Source organism: Lissotriton vulgaris, chromosome 6 (genome assembly GCF_964263255.1).
Source record: "Lissotriton vulgaris chromosome 6, aLisVul1.2, whole genome shotgun sequence".
Classification (NCBI taxonomy): Eukaryota; Metazoa; Chordata; class Amphibia; order Caudata; family Salamandridae; genus Lissotriton; species Lissotriton vulgaris.
The window spans coordinates 1074250565-1074270164 of NC_141694.1; the positions used below are offsets into that span (position 1 = coordinate 1074250565).

Consider the following 19600-nt stretch of genomic DNA (forward strand, 5'->3'; position numbering starts at 1 on the left):
ACATCACTGATGACACCATCCTTGTGACAGAGTGACAGACCTCCTTTCAGTGTAATGTAACCCTTGAACCACATACTCAAAAATAGAAACTAACCTTTTCAAAAAAATGGAGATACCCATACCAGTTACAACAACCAATTCAGTAATTCCACCATCTATATACACATCCACTCATTCACCAACAGTTCTATATAGTCACTCATACATATACTCACTCATCATATGTAGTGATACACCTATACATCCTGTTACACACCGACAGTCATCCAAAAGTTACTCACACATGCAAATAAACTATTGAACATCCATTTATTTGCATATACAACTATACACACACTACCACCTTACTGCTAAAGAAACTTACACATACTTACTCTCTTAAACAATCACTTATAGAAACACACACTTATTTAAACAGGAACTCTTACAATCTCTCACTCTCACATATACTCACTTATATACATCAATACTCACATATACTAGATTAAAACATATGTTGTTACTGATAAAGACACTAGTGAGACAGTCATTCACTCACTAACACACATATATACACACTTATCCACCCATACAGTCCTGCACATATGCTGTCTTCAAAACACATACAAACAGTGAGTCAGTCATTTATGCATCTATGTGCTAAGTAATACCCCCACCAAACCATACAGACACTCATACTGATACTAAAAAAACATCTAATAACCCATATACACACACATGTAGCTACTCACCAACCCATGCAGCCACTTATACACAAAGTGAAACACTGATACATATATTTAAAAATTTAAACATTACTCGCTAATATATGTATTCACTAAGATACACTTAATAAGTCAGTTAACAAATCAATTTTTTTTTTAAAACATCCATTAAGACACTAATTTAAAAATGTATTCTTCCATCGACCTTTACATATACATATATAAAACATATTTATTTTTCGGAAAGACACACATTCACTGGATGGTGTCATCAGTGATGTCATGAGTGATGTCACTGACCATGTCATGAGTGATGTAATATGTGACGTCATCAGCAGTGCATTGAAGGCGTGCAAGTTATAGTGAGTCCAACTAACTATATCGTGGGAATTTCAATGGTTTTATGTCAGTAAAATTTCCAGCTAACTATAACTGGTGTGAAACCTATTTTTTTTCAGTGAATTTAATTGGTTTTTTAAATGCTAATTCCTAACTATAACTGGTGTGAAACCTCTGTTTTTTTCAGTGAATATTATATATATACATATATATATATGCGCAAAAACTCCAAACACCACCTCCGGCTCGGATCGGCGAAGCAAGCAGGAGACGGACCACCAGGATAAATTACAGGTTTCTTTATTGCATTGTCAGCTGGGTAGAAGGGCAAGAAGCATTTCGGCTGAAACAGCCCTTGTTCACATGCAAAAGACCAGATGTAACATTTTACTTTTTATAATGCTAGTGACCCGCCTGCAGCCCGCCTCCAATATGGTCATGTGACCATAGAAATGGAAAACATACTATGCATACATCATCTTATGTGCAAAATCTGCCAGAAAAAACGGAATATGAAAGTTAAACATATATTAATACTGTAAATAGAAGCATGTTTGTAAAATCGTAACAAATTGTTATAACAGGATACATCCTTATTTCTAATATCAGTACCAAGGCGTTATATTGTTGCATAATACAAAAAGAATGCACATGGTGTATGTCAACAGTACAATAAGATGGTAGGGCAGGGCAGGGGAACTTATAGTGCTACTATAGTGACACTTGGTCGATGCCTAAAGTGCGAAAAATTATATTACATGTGCAATTAAAGTGGGATAAAGTGCTGTAGTGCATGATAAAATCAACCTGTAAATGTAATGCATAAATGCCATCTTAACAATTGGGAACAAGCAGAACCACATTTTGTTAGATAAAAGGTTAATTTTAAAACATTACAAAAAATTGTTAAATAATTTATCATGATTAAAAAAGTGAATAAAACACTGTAATATTCTATGTTTTGTATGATTTCTGATGTTGCATTTTGATACTGTGTTTTCCTTTAAGTGCTGTAACCACGGATTCTTAGAATCCTGTTGTGTTCACAGAGTGCATTCCACTTAGGGATCACTCTAACCTAGACAACGACTTGACTGGCTGGCTGTATCTTTTATGCCACTAAATAAATCAACTTTTATCTACCATATTGCCTCCCTTGGATTATTACATAAATGTATTGGCGACGATGCGTGCTTTACATCTGTAATCTCCTTGGGACCGGCTAAGAAGAGATAGAGCTTCGTTCCTGTCTAATATCCTCTACTGCTGACTCTGCGTCACCTTGAGGATCATCACATTTAAGTCGGCATTTCCTACTTCTGACTGCCAACACGGAGATATCAGATACTGGATTTTCGAAAACCACATCTTTCTATGGACTTTGAAAATAGAAACATCACTAACCGACTTTAAAACAAAGACATCTTCAAAACCGTAAGACTATTTGTGCATGTCCGTTTGTTCAACTTTACTAAGACTATAATTTTATGTGTGGTTACTCGAACTTTATTTTGAGACTTTTCTCATTATTCCTGATACTCCAACTTTCTTTATTTGGCCTCGACCGTTGTCTCTTTTAAAAAATAACATTTAGAGCCTTCTCGAGCCCTACCTTCCGTGGCTGAATTTATTAGCTCCGGCATTCTGTTTCCGTGTGGAGTCTTGTGACGTCTTTGCAAGTTTGTACATCATCACGTTACCAGCGTCAGTGAAGCGTGTTGCACACCATCACGTCTCTGCGTTTTTCTCTTCTGTCCTTTCATTGGACGAATGTTTGGACAATCTGGATTGGTCTAACCACTTTACTTTGTGACGTCCATTAGCAAAACATTCTTCGCGCATTTACCGCTGATGCGCACAGCGAACATTGCTTAGCAACCAATTCTTCGCTGATGCGCACAGCTCTCGTTGTTCAAGTTGCAAGTTCAAGTTACAGCTCACTTATGCGCACAGCTCTCGTTGTGTCTTCGCTGATGCGCACAGCTCTCGTTGTTCAAGTTGCAAGTTCAAGTTACAGTTCATTTCAATCTCCACGCTATTTATTCTTTTGACACTTGTGCTCACAGCTTAATATTATTTTCAACGCTGATGCGCACAGCCTTCGTTATTTATTCTTTTGACACTTGTGCTCACAGCTTACTATTATCTTCAACGCTGATGCACACAGCCTTCTTTTTTTTATTTTTACATATTGTTACAATACAAATCTTAAGTTTCAAGTCCCTTGTTAACTTATTACGTATTTTGTTAAGTTATTGCTGTTTTGCATTCTATTTTGCATTTCTGTTTATTTGATAATATAGTTTGTTTTAACCATTCTTTCAGGTTATGTCTACTCTACAGTCAGTTAATCCACCTCCAGCTTTTCAGGAAACTTCTGGTGAACCTCCAATAAGGTGGGAAATTTGGCACGATGCTTTTGAAAATTATTTAGGAGCCATTGGAGCATCTAGATTTCGCCCTGAAAGGAAAAAGTGCCTTCTGTTACATTCTCTAGGCTTTGAGGGCAGGTCTGTTTATAAACATCTCCCAGATTTACCTGCTATTGAAGGTGTTGTTTCTGATGAATATAGTGACACTGTTCAGAAACTTAAGATTCGTTTTGACAGACAACCTAATCTTATGGTTCGTAGACACACTTTCTTTAAGAGAAAACAAGCTGATTCAGAAGATATTGATACCTACATCTCTATTTTACGCAGATTAGCATCTGAATGTAAATTTGAAAACTTTAATGAACAACTTATCAGGGACCAATTTGTGTGTCATTGTAAGGATAAAAACATTAGACAAAAGTTATTAGCCATGAGTGATCCGTCTCTTGACGACACAATTAAGTTAGCTAAGAGTGTAGAAACATCCATGGTTTCTCTCAAGGAACTTGAGGACAAAGTAGTTGAACCTATAAATGCCTTAAGTTTGAATCCTTCTTCAAGGTTCAATAAAAAAAAAGTCTATACCTAACTTTACTAAAGGAAAAGTTTTGAATAAGTCTGAGTCCTCTCAAATGTGCATAAGATGTGGCAATCCTCAACACCAAAAGGGTTCTTCATGTCCTGCTTCCAGTGTAGTGTGCAACTATTGTAAAAAGGTGGGACACTTTGCTAAAGTTTGTTTAAAGTTGAAAAACAAGAAGAATTTTAATAAGCCTGTTGTGGGTGTTGTGAATTCCGATTCTTATTCAGAATCTGAAATAACTATTGGTGTTGTTTCTGATTTTCATGAAGAACCCATTATTGAAGGTGATCCTGACTCCTGTGTTGACCCCATTATTGATATTGCTGTTGGTGATAAAATTCTGAAACTTCTGGTCGACTCCGGTGCTAAGATCACTATGATTTATAAGGGTTTATTTGACAATACATGGAATGATACTCGACCTCTTCTTCCTCCAGACCGTGCTCCTGTGTCCTACGAAGAAAGGAAAATTAGTCTTCTTGGTTTCTTTGAAGACATCTTGTGTTTTCAGGGGAGGAAGATTAGAGGGAAAATTTATGTTGCGATTAAAGGACTCAATATCTTGGGCTGGTTCCATCAGGGTCTTTTCGGTATGACACTTAAACCTGGTGCGAAGGAACAAGTTTTTATTGTTGCCTGCTCTGATTATTTGGAAATGCTCAAATGCAAGTTTCCCTCTGTTTTTAGTTCCAGATTGGGTAAAATAAAAGGGTTCAAACACAAGATCATTGTTAAAGAAGGGTCAACACCTGTTAAACACAAACTTAGGGGTGTGCCTTTCAGTGTCAGAGATGATTTGAAGAAAGAACTTGAGATGTTGTGTGAGAATGGTGTGATTGAACCTGCAGAATCTTCTCTTTGGCTTTCGCGTTGGTCGTAGCCCGTAAGAGGGATGGCAAACTTAGGGTCTGTGTTGATCTTCGCTCAGTCAACAAAGTGATTTGGGTGGATTCTCATCCCCTTCCCCGGATTAATGATCTTTTTGCAGCTACCAAAGGGGCAAAGTTCTTCACTAAATTAGATTTAGCCAGTGCTTACCACCAGGTTGAGCTACATCCCGATTCCCATCACATCACTGATTTCATTTCTCCTTTGGGCACCTTTCAGTATAGACGTATGCCTTTTGGTCTAGCGTCGGCCGCGTCGGTCTTTCAGAGAGTTATGGGTAATATTTTGGAAGGTGTTAAGGGCGTGACAGTCTTCCAAGATGATGTTTTAATCTTCGGCAAAGATGTTGGTTCTCATGATTCCGTTCTTGATAATGTTCTAAGTTTATTTCAAGATCATGGTGTAGTTTTGAAACTAGAGAAATGCAAATTTATGTGTACTGAAGTTGAATATCTTGGTCACATCCTGACACAAGACGGAATAAAGCCTAGACCGGGACTTTTGGACGCTATTTCTAAAGCTCCAATTCCGTCTGATAAAACTGGAGTTAAGTCTCTTCTGGGTATTTGTGAATACTACTCCAGGTTTATTCCTCATTACGCGACTATTGTACGTCCAATTAGTAACCTGTTGAAGAAGGGTGTGAAATTTGTTTGGTGCGAGGATTGTGTTAAGGCTTTTGAAGAAGTGAAAGTTTCTCTGACGTCTGATTCTGTACTTAAACCTTTTGATCCTGCTTTGCCATGCTGCCTAACAGTTGATGCAAGTTGTGTTGGTCTTGGTGCCACTTTAACGCAAAGTGAGGGTGGTGTGGAAAGAACCATCAGCTTTGCTTCCAGGGTGTTGAGATCGGCTGAGATTCAATACTCTGTTATAGAGAAGGAGCTTTTGGCTTGTACTTGGGCCATTGAGAAATTCAGACCGTTCATTTGGGGTAGGCGTTTTCTACTTCAAACTGACCACAAACCTTTGGTTAACATCTTGGGGGGTGGTCTTACTAAGTGTTGCACACCCAGGATTTTGAGAATGGTGACTAGGCTTTTACAATACCATTTTGATGTTGTGCATATTGCCGGGGGGAAAAACGTGAGGGCTGATTTTTTGTCCCGTTTTCCGCCTGCTGTGTGTGACGATGATGTTGACATCCCGTTTTCAAATCTTATTGAAGAGGACTGTGATGATTGTTTAGTTGCTTGCGTAGACATTCCTGAATTACAAGTTTGTTCTGAACTGGAGTGGAGAAAGGCTTTTGGAAAAGATAGTGTTCTTCAGGATGTTTGCAATTTTGTTAAAATGGGTTGGCCGCGTGAAAAGGTTTTGTCTCCTTCTCTTCAACCCTATTCTAAAGTTGGTCATGAGATATCCATTGAGGATGGTATTTTATTTCGTAATGATAAGATTATTCCTCCTTTTGCTTTTAGAAAAGACATCATTGTCAAAGCTCATGAGGGCCATTTAGGTTGTTCACTCACTAAACGCAGAATTCGTGAAATGTTCTGGTGGCCTGCTATGGATTCGGATATTGATCTTTTTGTTGCGGAATGTTGTATCTGTAAATCCTCTGATAAGAGTCTCAAGACTTGGGTTCCTCCTCTTATGCCAGTTGAGTGTCCAGACCGTCCTTGGGCTAAACTGGGTATTGATATCATGGGCCCTTATTCTATGCTTAGTGGGTGTTTCAGGTTCATCTTGGTTTTAGTTGATTATGCTTCCAAGTGGCCTGATTTTAAGTTGACTAAAGACGCTGATACAAAAAGTGTTATTGAATTTTTGTGTGATGTTTGGAGTAGGGAAGGCTTTCCTGAAGTGTTGGTTTCCGATAATGGGAAGCAATTTGTGAGCCATGAGTTTGTTGACTTTCTATCCAATTCAGGGGTTAGGCATGTCAGGAGTTCTCTTTATCATCCTCAAGGGAATGGCCTTGTTGAGAGGATGAACAGAGTTGTTGGCGATTGTGTAAAGTGGGCTAGGAGTAGTAATGTCGAGGTCAGCAAAGCATTGAAGAGCATGATTGGGTTTTACAGGACCACTCCTCACTCCTCCACTAAGGTCTCTCCTTTTGAGTTAATGAGAGGTCGAAAGCCTAACACTTCGTTTTGTCCTGGGTGGATGTCTAAATGGATTAAGTCTAGTTCTGATGTTTCAAGTCTCATGTCCATCGTTAAAAGTAATGTCCTGCTTGCCCAGTCCAAACAAAAGGAATATTTTGATGTAAGGAAAGGTACGAAAGAGAGTGTGTTGGAAGTTGGTGATTGTGTGAGGATTAGGAAGGTTGGCCATGTCAGCAAAGGGGAAAGCAAGTTTGGGCCTCCTGTAAAAGTTTTTAAGATTACAGGTAATGCTATACAAGTTGAGGGAGGTTTCTGGCGGAATCTTAATAGAGTTGCAAAAATTGTCAGTGACTCTTTTGTTCCCTCAAAGGCAACTTCAACCTCACCTGTTTCTAAAAAAACTTCCACTATTTCTATGCCCACCAAGGCTCCCTCCACTGACTCTGGAGCCAGGAAGAGCTCTCGCATTGTTAATAGACCTTTGAGATTTAGAGAGTAAATGTTTCCGTTTTCTCTCCTTTGTTTTCTTTGTTTTTTTTATTTTATTCTTTTAAGAAAAGGAGGTGATGTAATATTCTATGTTTTGTATGATTTCTGATGTTGCATTTTGATACTGTGTTTTCCTTTAAGTGCTGTAACCACGGATTCTTAGAATCCTGTTGTGTTCACAGAGTGCATTCCACTTAGGGATCACTCTAACCTAGACAACGACTTGACTGGCTGGCTGTATCTTTTATGCCACTAAATAAATCAACTTTTATCTACCATATTGCCTCCCTTGGATTATTACAAACACCTTGTGTATAAAAGTTATTACCAAAATCTGATAAAAAATAGAATAATTATAATATATATATATATATACACATCTATGTACACAAGATATACAAAATATAACAAAGGAACATCCGCGTTCAGGACTACAGTACTCGGTAATTAAGATCGACACTTTGTGACAGTATTACTGTACAAGGATGTGTAAACACGTGTTTGTAAAAAAACACCAGGCTCGCTCCACCTACATTAACAGCCCAAAAAGATTATGAAAACTGGCTAACACAATTACAACAGCAATTAAGGATGGTCCTCCTCCCTGGGGCGTGAAATAACCAGGCGGGACAACAACAGTGAACACTTCCCACGCAGGTGAGGTATGTTACCTCACGCACCAGTACAGTAGGCGTCGGCGTGCGTGCGTCAAGCGAAACCGTGAGCTGTTTTGAAAGGTCTCTGCTCAGCCGAAGGGGTGGGGGAATTGTTATTCACTCGTTTCTCCTCCCACAGCCACATCGCCACACACCGGGGAAGGAAAAAAAGTGAATTCAAGGAAATACGTAGGGTAGAAAGAACGGCGAGAGAAGGAAAGGAAATCGGGAACAGAGGAGGACTCTCCTCGGGCGGCGGTGACCCTCCGCTCCTCTGTGGCTCCCTTAGAAAGCGGAGAGGGAGGCCGGCAGGCGCCGCCGCTTCTGTGCTGTAAACACCGAGCCCAGCTGCCGCCTTGGCTCCAGAGAGCCTCTCGCCGAGTGTTATTTCAGGACTGCCCAGGTCACAACTGCCCGACAAGCCAGGCAGACCGGCCATGAGTGGCTCATACCAGGCAGCCGTAGCCCCTGCTGGGGCCCCTCCCGTGGACGGACTCCCCCCGCTGCCGAAGAGCCTGAGCGGCCTGCTCAACTCCAGCGGGGGCTCGGGCTGGCGGGACCTGGAGCGAGTCTACGCCCAGAAGTCCCGCATCCAGGACGAGCTGAGCCGCGGAGGTCCTTCCAGGGGCAGCTCCCAGCTGCTGCCCAAGCCCCCAAACCTGGACGCAGCATTGGCCTTGCTCAGAAAAGAGATGGTGAGTATTTTCGGGTGGGTGTCGGGAAGAAGGGTATTGATTCCATATAGATGTTTGATAAGGCTGTGTCGCTGAGGTGCCCGTATTAATATCACGGTGTTCCCATGGAAGGTGTGAGGAGAGTGTCATTTTTTTTTTGCGAACTTTGGGGAAACGTGTGGCATGGGTATTTATTTTTATATTTTGGACAACGGCTTATACATTTCTCAGATTGTCTGTCTTCTGGTTGTGAACATTTGCACCTCTTTAGGGATTTTGCAAACCTATGATCATTCAGGGTCTAGGTCTGTGATGAAGAGCCGCACCTGACAACTTTAAAATCCTTGTTTACTACAAAATCAATACACTTGATTATAAAAAAAATCATTGTTTACTTCAGGAAGGCCACTGCAGAAATTTCGTTAAGAATTGGATTCATGCCGACCAGGTTTACTTCTATTAATGGCCTATTGACTACAACAAGAACAGCGACTAACGCTGTTATTGTAAGACTACCCTTTTGGCAGAAAAAAGTGCACCACGCATGTACAGGAAAAAAGGTTGTCGCTCACTGGATCGGGGACTTATTTAAGACGCAAGATTATTGTTTTTTTATCTATTTTTTATTTCTAGTCAGGAGACCTTGTTTTTGTATATTCTTGGCATCATTTCTACGTTGATTAGGATTGGAATGAATTGGTTTGTGCCTTTCGCAGTTTGATGATCGTCATTTTTGTGCAAGCATGTCTTAGCAATGTGTAATGGCTAGAGAACACGTCGGAGACTGATATCTTCAAAGAGAAATGTATTATCAAAGTGTACGAAAAGTCACCGCTAGACGCGCGCAGCAGGCTCGTCCTCAGCCAGCCGCCGTTCGTCTACATTCCACCCCTAGCAAGAACCACCTTCTCTCAACTATCTAAGCATACCAGGATATATAACACAAGGTTAGTGTGGGGTGTACATAATAGAACATGCCAAGATTCTTGGTCACTTAAACACTAATGGAAAGTCTCGCACACTAATGTCAGGGGCGTTTTGGATTCTATTAAAGGCACAGTGAAATGAGTAGGACTTTTATTCTTTACTGAAAACTACCATCAAAGAAACCTACCATCAAAGAAACCTATCTATATCATTGTAAATTCAACATGGAATGCAAAAGAAGCAGCCCAGCAGGTTATGAACTTATGAAGGCTACAATCCTGTAGTCCTCGGACATCACAGTAACCACCAGTTATAACAGCTAAGAGTATAATAAACCCAGCAGAGTAGCAAGCTTCCTGTTTTTTGATGCACCTAAGGTTCAATAGGAAAGTGAGATCAGATGAAAAAGAAATAAGTTGCTAGAGAACTCAACAAACTCAGTGACATAAATTGATAACCGGTCATGTTTTGAAAAGAAAATGGAAGTGCATATTAAACAAAAGAATGTACATTAGGAGATGCATGTATGGATAATGTTTGCTTTGTGTCTTTAATAATATAATTCAAACTAACTGCCACGCTAGTGGGGGAGATTCCCATTCTGTTACATGACCAGAGGCTAAATTATGACTAGTTTAAAGCTTAGCATTAATATCACAACTCAATGTTCTATTGGTTTGTAATAAAGTTTTAAAATTAAAACCTCTTGACTAGTGTCTGCTTTTAGAATGTCCTCCAGGCATCCCGAAGAAAGGTTTGCTTTGGATGCAGTAGCCTTCCATACAGAATGGGCCCCGAGCAGGAAAACGTCAATGCCACCTTTAGCCATTATCAGTCTCACCAGAGTACAGGGAGAGTACATGATTTCTTGAAAGAAGTTCAAAGTTGTGAGATAGGAGGACGAAAATATATGGTTGTTTACCCCCCCAGGTTAATTTGATCATGAGCAGTGTTAGTAAAAAAACCTTTTTTAAAAATTGACGTGCCAGGGGACTTGGAATGCTTAAAAAAAGATATAGACGTTTTGGTAGCAGAACCCTTTTCATTTATGTATTTCGGGTTACTAAAGTCAGGGTAGGCAGACCCAGCAATTTCCTTGTTCTGTCATTTTGGTGTATATGTTGTGCTACGCAACAAGTCATCACAGACAATTTACAGAGATTCCAAGATATTTAACTCTATCTCGGCCCAACTTAAATGGGATTGCAATGGGGCATTATTAGTGTTTTAATTCCCTTTGTCAGCGGTAGAATGAATGGCTTTAGCAATTGCAATGGTTGAGAAATCTCCAAATTTGATTATCTCACAACTATCAAGGTGTAGATTAGACAAGAGCGCTCTGATAAATGGTAAAATATAATTGGTATACATAGATGGCAGTAGCCCATGCAAACTGAATATTAGCCCATGTGCAGAGTGGTGCAGATGAAGCATGCAGGCCTTTGGCTCTGCCGCTGTAGCAAATATGATTGTCGACAGCGGATACACTTCCTGGCTCACCTGGTCATTTTGAACAGTGCAGATATTGCACAGTTGACTCTGACAAGGGCTATAGATTGGGAGTATAATAGCTTGATCCAGCTCAACTCCTCATTAATTAGACCCATCCTCTTCAATGCTTAGAACAGGAATGCCCATTCCAAGTTTTCACAAGCCTTATTAGCATCTAGGTATACCACAACTGCGTATATTAATTGATGTAAATTGGATAGACATATTACCATATTGGTCAGGCAAGGCTAGCCCTGGTGGTAGTGGGACTAGTCTGTTTGGCAATACTTTGCAAGGTTCGGATTATCAATATTAATAAGGAATGGTGGCCTGTAGGTTTCTCATTTGGAGTTGTTCTTGTCTTGTTTGAGTAATGTAGTATTTGCTGCTTTTTGTGTTGTGGTAGGCGTCTCCCATGGACGTTTGCCTCCTTACACAATGCCAAAAGATTAGGAGACGATTGTTTGCCAAATTCCTTGTAGAATTTCGCAGCAAGGCCATTACATCATTGTAGCCTACCCCCTTGCATATGTTTTATGGTGGGCTCCGGATCCATTACTACGTCCTTGATGTTTCTATTCTTATGACTCCATCAGCTTAGCAGGGTGTGTTTTTAGTCAGTTTTTGTTGTTTTGTTTTTGTTTTGTTAAACCTATTTCCTTCTCTTTAAAAAAAAATGTATTTTAGTAAGCCATAGCCATTAAAAAAAACATTAAAATATACATATCTAGTCGCCAAGCCTTAAGGCCGGCCAAATCTTGCAGCCAATACATCAAAGGTAAGGCAATTTGCTATCATAATTATTTTAGATAATCTGAGAGTGTCCCCCATATTTTTATGCCTAACCTACGCTTATGGGGCTTTTTAAAAACTTTATTTTTAACTCTTTTTATTGGTTGACCGCACACAAACGCAGCACTCCGTACCCCGGAGGAACTACAGTAGATATAGCATAGTCAGCGATCCAAATAACATTTTATGACAAAACCCCGAACTCCCCACCCCCCCCCCGCCCAATGTCTCTATATTCCAGTAGAAAGGTTTGCATGCATATAGCCGTGTGTACGATATTGCCCCCTCACTCCCTTCATCCCAGTCCCTCTGTGTCTCGTTATCTGTGCTGGCGGTTCCAGCCATATTCCCCTGTAATCTGCCCATCTTTTCCATATTTTGTAGTGTTTCCTAGGGCAGCACCTGGCTTCGAAAATCGGCCTCTCTAAACCCATACAAAAATCAAGGCCCTTCTTCCATACTACTACCTTGGGAGCCCGGGGGTCCTTCCAAACCTGTGCCACATCCCTCTTTGCAACTGTAAGACCCAGTAAGAGTAGGTGCCTCTTATATACATTGCCACCCACGCCTTCCAGGACGTGAAGGAGCCCAAGTTTAGGGGAATAAGGCAGATCCCAGCCCAGCACCTCAGACACTCAGTCCCACACCCCAGTCCAAAATCCAGCCAAGCCACCACAGCTCCATACTGTATGGAGGAAAGTACCTACCTCTTGACCACATCTCAGACATGCAGGGGATTCAATCAGACCCGCTCGCCACAGTCTCTCCCTGGTGTAATACGCCCTATGTAGGTACTTAAACTGGATAAAACGCAGGCGCATGGCTATAGCTGCTCCCCTAGGGGCCTCAAGAGCTTCTCGCCAATCTTCCTCCTCTAGTTCCTCAACATCCCTCACCCAAGAATCCCGCAGAGACTGTAGAGAGGAGGAGCAATGCGTGACCAGCGTTTGGTAGATGCGGGAAATCTTTTTCTCTGCCAAATCTCCCATGAACACCTTTGCCTCAATCGGGCTGAACTCGGGCAAGGAGTCCAGTCCCTCCAGTGTGGGTGCCAGGGCATGGCGGAACTGCAAGTACTTAAAGAACTGCGTCCGCGGCATACAATACTCCTCACTGAGCTCCTGAAAGGATTTAAGTGTCGTGCCCTTCAGGACATGTCCAAGTGTGGAGATTCCAATAGAATCCCAGCCTCGGAAACCCGGCAGTGACGCCAGCGCCGGCAGCCGCCCATTATGCCAGAGAGGGGTCTCCTCCGTCAGCCTACCCCACCAGCCCATACAACGCAGCGCTTGTCTCCAAACTTGTAAAACCACCTGGGTAGACCTGGGCAACCCCTTCCGCAACCGCGCCGAGTATAGAATCGTATGTAGCATATCCGGGTCCATCAAATATCTCTCGAGGGCATATGCTGGGTCACCCCTGTCTCCATACCACCATTCATTCAAGACAAGAAGGTGGGATGCCTGGTAGTAGGACAAAATATCTGACGCCGGTAGCCCCCCACAGTACGTAGACAAAAAGCAGGTGCGCAAGGCCACTCGCCCCCCCCCCCCAACCCCACCCCTCCACAGGAACCGACCCAATGCTGAGTTGATTTGCCAAAACCATGATGGCGAAATCAAATAAGGATAATCCTGTAGCTTGTACAGCAGGCGCGGAAGGGCAACCATCTTAAAGATAGCCGATCTGCCATAGAGGTTGAGAGGCATGCGAGACCAGGACTTCATTTCCATCTGAACTCGGCCCCAGACCGGCACTATGTTGCGTTCCCAAGCTATAGCGGGCGTAACTGTCAAGAACACCCCCAAGTACTTAAGGCCTCCTGTCGCTACCTGCAGTGTTCACACCCATGGTCCTATCCCACCATGGTCGCCTAGCACCCAGAGGGTGGACTTACGTGGGTTCAGATACAATCCCGATACTTCAACGAATATCCTCATAATTTCCAGGACTCTTGGCCCCGTTTTATTCACCTCCGTAAGGAAGAACAGGACGTCATCGGCATACAATGCGATTCTGTCCGACGGGCCCGCCTCCCACTCGAAGCCCCGCAGTTGTGCGTCAATCCTGACCCACGCCGCCAACGGCTCCATAGCCAGAGCGAACAGGTACGGCGAGAGGGGGCACCCCTGCCGGGTGCCTCGCCCAATGGGGAAGGCCCCAGAAGTAGCACCAGCCACCCTTACCGAAGCCGTCAAATCAGTATACAGCAACTTCAGATAAGATATAAAATGCGGCCCAAAGTTGAGACGCGGAAGTAGTGCAAATGGGGCTTTTTTTTAAGGCATACACACTAAATTCTAAATTGTATATTGCATAGAGTCTGCCCCTCCACATTTCAAAGGATGGTGGCTCTTTCTCCCTCCATAATGAAGCAATACATAATCTGGCTACTGCTACAGAGATAAAAATAAAATATCTATATTGATATACCCCTTGTTCCATCAACGGATCATCCAATAACCCCAACATCATCACCTTCGGAGTAATCACAATCTGTTTCCCTGTCACCTCTGCCAGGAAGGTTTCCATTTTATGTATCAATTGCTTCAGCTCTGGACAGTCATAAAACATATGGATGCTATCCGCTTGCTCTATTCCACATCGCGTGTATCTGCCCTCTTTTAATTCCCCCCCCCCCACCCCCTACCGTGCTATTTTGGCAGGCCTATAATACAGGTTAAATATGGTTTAAAATATTGTGATTTAAGGCTGGAAGATATCAGAAGTTTCTCAGCCACCAGAATTGCCATGATCTAATAGTTCACGTCGGTTTTTATGTTTTTAATCCTAGCACAGGGCAGCCAGAATAAAGTCATACGGTGAAACCTGTAGCTAGTTTTAATTCACGTCTTCACTTGCACTGTGTACTTCACCACGCCTGTTAGAAATGGAATTTTTAGTAGGCTAGGGCGCAGGCCAAAGCCAGGCAAAAATCACCACTCTAGTCAGGATAAGTGAGTTACACGTCTAAAATAACCCCTGCTCACCCCCTTGGTAGCTTGGCACGAGAAGCCAGGCTTATCTTAGAGGCAGGGTGTAAAGCATTTAGCACCCAACCAACAGTAATACAGTGTAAGCACTACAAAAGGACACCACACCAGTTTTAGAAAAATAACCTATCTATACTAATACTAATCTATACTAATATAATGAGAGAACCCAAACCTTTGAGGCGGGTAATCTCAGGAACCACAGCACCAATCACAACACCCAATACAGCGTTGGAAAGGGCAGTTGCAGCAGAAAGACATAGGCTATGCAGATGCCCACCATATACATTTAAAAGGTAAAAGAACCGTGCCAGCAAAGTAGTACCTTGTGGGCGTGTCTGCGTTGTGCTGTGGGCGTGTGCTGGGGGCGTGACAAACGCTGGGGACGTGTGGTACATTCCGCCCTTCATGCCATTGCTCATATCGTGTGCTGTGGGTGTGTGCTGGGGGCGTGGGCGTGTGCGGGCCGCGGGATTACGGAGAAAAAAAGCGAGCGTTGTACCCAATATTTCATTGTTTTCTCTTCCCAGGTTCTGTACATTCCAGCTCTGGGTGTCCACCCGGCTCTCTTTAAATACCCCTGCACCCCATAATCATAACCCACCCTTACTCCTTAAAATACTCCAACACTCCTAAACACTAACCCCTCTTAACCCTATAAATATACCCTGTACCCCAAAAACCCTAACCTATCCATAAACCCTAAAAATACCCGTCCCCCAAAACCCAAACCTACTCCTGAACCCTAAAATACCCCTGTACCCCAAAACCCAACCCTAGCCCTGAACCCTTAAAATACCCCTGTACCCCAAAACCCAAACCTACCCCTGAACCCTAAAAATACCCCTTTACCCCAAAACCTAGCCCTGAACCCTAAAAATAACCCTGTACCCCAAAACCCAAACCTAGCCCTGAACCCTAAAAATACCCCTATACCCCAAAACCCAAACCTAGCACTGAACCCTAAAACTACCCCGTCCAACATATCCCAAAACTATATCTGAACCCTGAAAATACCTAAACGCCCCAAAACATATAGCCCTATACCAATACTTACCTTATCCAAACATTAAAAAAACATGCTTTTACCATTCATGCATTTACAACGAATTTTGTTGTAAATGTATGCGTGGTAAAAGCATATCAAATGTAATGCCATGCGTTATAATGGCATTGCAGAGTCATGGTACTTTCGTAATGAAAGTATGCGGAGTGATGGTATGCGGAAAGAAAGTTGCGGAGTAATGGATGTTTACCCTCCCCCGGTAAGTACATTGGTGGCATGACGGCCCACATCTCCAGCAACATACTCATATTCTTTTCACTACTGATTTGAAAAATGCACAGGTCTCTCTCATTGATGGCCAGCACCGACATACACTTTTAGACACACCTCCCGCCACAAGTTCTAGAATTGCGAACTTTAGAGCTGGGGAGCTACGTTCGAATCTCGGCATCAGCTCAACATCCTGTGATTACAGGCAAATCGCTTTGTCTCCTCGTGCCTACCACAAATGAATGTGTTCTTCTGTAATGTAAATTGTGCTCATGCCATGTTGTCGAGTTCGCGCTATATAATATTGCAAGGAAAAATAAAGTAGGGAAACTAGAGTTCACACACTACTGAACGCGCACTCTTAAGTGCATCAGCAGTGCACTGTGAATCGGAGCGTTTCACAGGCCTGTCGCAGATAAGAAATGCTATCAAAACGAAATCCTACAAAACAATATACTACTGGCCGGCAGCAATTCATACCCGGACAACGTCGGGACGGGCTGCTAGTAACTTTATAAACAAGACCAAAGACGATAAAAATCCACAATACTATTTCAAAGAAAGTCTGTAATTGTCCAAAGAACATTCCAACAAAGTTCCTTGATGTCGATAGCTCCCTCCGGGGCTATCCCGGCGTTGAGTACAAACAAATCCAATATAGTTCTGGCTGGCCGCGGAACGCGGGCCAGCTGTGGTGTCGGGGAGACCCACAAACAGTACCTTTCAGAGATGCAGGGCGATGAGGCCCTTGAAGTCGCTCTCATTGCAGGTTGAGCCCCTTTCTGATGGGATCAGGAGCGCTGCCGCCAACAGACGTTGGGGTCTGAAGTGCAGCGGTGCGGCGTGCGGTTCCCCCAGGTCGCGGTGCGAGCAGCGGCTCGGTGGCGGTGTCACATAGCATCGTTGGTGAGACCAGGGTCGCAGTGCGAGATGAAGGCGGTGCTCGTCACTGTGCTTGCAAGTCACGGTGCAAGCAGCGTCGTCGTCGTTACTGAAGCGCTGAGTCGATGGCACTGGCGTCAGTGGGCCAAGGCTGCAGTGTGGGATGAGGGCGGTGCGTCGTGTATCTTACAAGCGGTGCCCCCGAACCACGGTGCAAGCAGCAGCGTAGATTTCTGCTGAAAGTGACGGTGTCAGGAAGGCCACGGGTTGTCGTGTAGCGGTGCGGAGTGCGGTGCCCACAGGTCTAAGTGCGAGCAGCGGTTCGGTGAGGGCGTCAGCAGCGTTGTTGCTGAGACCAGGGTGGTGCAGTCTGCGGTGCCTTTAGGACACAGGTTTGGCAGGGTCGTCATAGACGTAGTCGAGTTGGTATTCTTAGGGTTCCAGCACAAAAGCCACAGTCCGTAGTGCTGCGGGCCGAAGAACCTGAAGTCATTGCTGTTCCTGACTTCGTGAAGAGGGGGCAAGCTCTACCTCAAGCCCACAGAGAATCTCACAAATTTGGTTGCAGAAAGTCCAGTCCAGGCTTTCACTGCCCAAGACAGAAGCAGCCACTGCAGGTCAGCCCAGCAAAGCACGCAGCAAAGCAGTCGTTCCTTTTAGCCGCTTCTCCGGCTCTTCTTCTTGGCAGTCCTCTTGGTCCAGATGAGTTCTAAAGTTCAGGAATCTGGGACCCAGTATTGGTACACAAAAATCCTTTGATCTGCCAGGCAGATGGTGTCCGGCCACTACCAGTCGGGCCCTCTCTGGCGTGAATTCCTGGCAGGAGATGGAGACTGCTTTGTCAGAGGAAGACCAGGCCCTTTGAGGTGCAAGGAAATCTCCTCTCTATTCCGCCCCTCCTTCCTTCGTAACCCAGGTCTATTTAGCCCTTTTCTGACCTACCTGGACTATCAGGAGCCACCCTGCTTCCTAGGCATCTGTCGTCCAAAAAACAGACAGGCAATCCACGTTCCAGCAGAGGCACGCAGGATGACGGAGCAAAAAAATACCCACTTTCGAAAAGTGGCCTCTATGAAATCGGAATGAAAAGGGAACCCTCGCTAAAGGCTGCATCTTTAGACACTAAGTTCAGGCATACCAAACTTCATTCACTTATACCTTTTTCGGGCTACGTACGAGGGTGGCACAATCCGTGCTGCAGGCCCACGAGTAGCGGTTGACTCACAAGGCCCGGCACCCGCAGTGCCCTTTACTAGGGTGTGACAAGTAAGTCTCACATCCAATCATAACACAATTTACCACAGGAGCACCAGTGCTTGACTACTGATCAGCAGTGCAAAAAGTACGCAGAAACGTTATACCAGCAAAAACAGAGTCCAAACTGGGAGAGCAGAAAGCAAAAACTCGGGGAAACGCGCCAAAAGATGCCATGTCTAACAACGCCCTTAAGCTCTCATTGAGTATTTAGTAACTATTCTCCTAGCATATAAAATATCCATGAGCTCCTCTCTCTTAGTGAGGGAGTTGTAGCCCGCACCATTACTAGGTTTCATCATGCTAGAAGGTTCCCCAATGATGAAGCATGCCACCTTTGGTGGATGAAGGAAACCGTCCTTTAAAGGGAAGCCTTCTTGATCCAGTGGTCTTCTATTTAGCCCAGACTTCACCTTTAGACCCAAGGGCTCGTAGGTGTATACGATTTTGCCGGAATCTCTGCCATTATGTTAAGTAACATTAAAGGGTGCTGGCCAGGCGCAGGGTAGCCATTACTTGGATGGGACAGAGGGCCCCAGAGATACCCACATGGCTTAGAGACGTGAGAGAATGGTCTCTAGCCGAAGAAACGCATATGCAGCGAACCAGGAGGGATGAGAAACTACAAGAGGACTTACTTGCCTGGCGAGCCATGTGTATTTCAGGATTGGCAATGAGAGGGCAATCTTCCCAAAGTGATTCTGAAGGGACAAGTGGCAAATTGTTCTTGCCGCAGGGATCTGGATCTGATGGAGAGGCTGGGGGGTCTCCTAAGATTTATTTAGTACAGGGCGCGGTGTGAGGCCTGGTTACCTCCTCACAATGATACCTTTTTATTTGTCTGTTATTTTGCTATTCCTCATAGGTCCAAATATATCCAGGTGAAGCCTATATCCAAAAAAGTGCCATAATGAGAATGTCGATTTGTGTACATGTGTTGTTATGCCATCTGGGGGCCGGGGGGGGGGGGGGATTTCTTTTTGTAACTGTTAAATTACAAACTTGAAAAATAAAGTTAAAAAAAAAAGTAACATTCAACGGGAAGCAGCAGGCTGGCTATACACCGGCAACTCACAAATTTGGTACCGGGACGGACAACAGGATTGCTAATTACATAAAATTATCGAAGAAACGTACGCAACAGTGGGTAGAGATAATTTGGGAGCCAGACCTAGTAAACCTCAATTTAAGAGTAATTCTGATAAGGATAACTCTAGGCAATCACC

General features: G+C 43.5%; 1 protein-coding gene across 1 annotated transcript in view; it reads left to right on the forward strand.

The window, feature by feature from the left end:
- The first annotated feature begins 8055 nt into the window (after positions 1-8055).
- The window catches only part of FAM89A (family with sequence similarity 89 member A), a 136583-nt gene continuing 125038 nt past the window's right edge, over positions 8056-19600 (forward strand). The window contains exon 1 of the mRNA XM_086927140.1: positions 8056-8780. Within this exon, the coding sequence (XP_086783266.1) occupies positions 8523-8780 (258 nt within the window). The 5' untranslated portion in view covers positions 8056-8522. The remainder of the gene's footprint in view (positions 8781-19600) is intronic.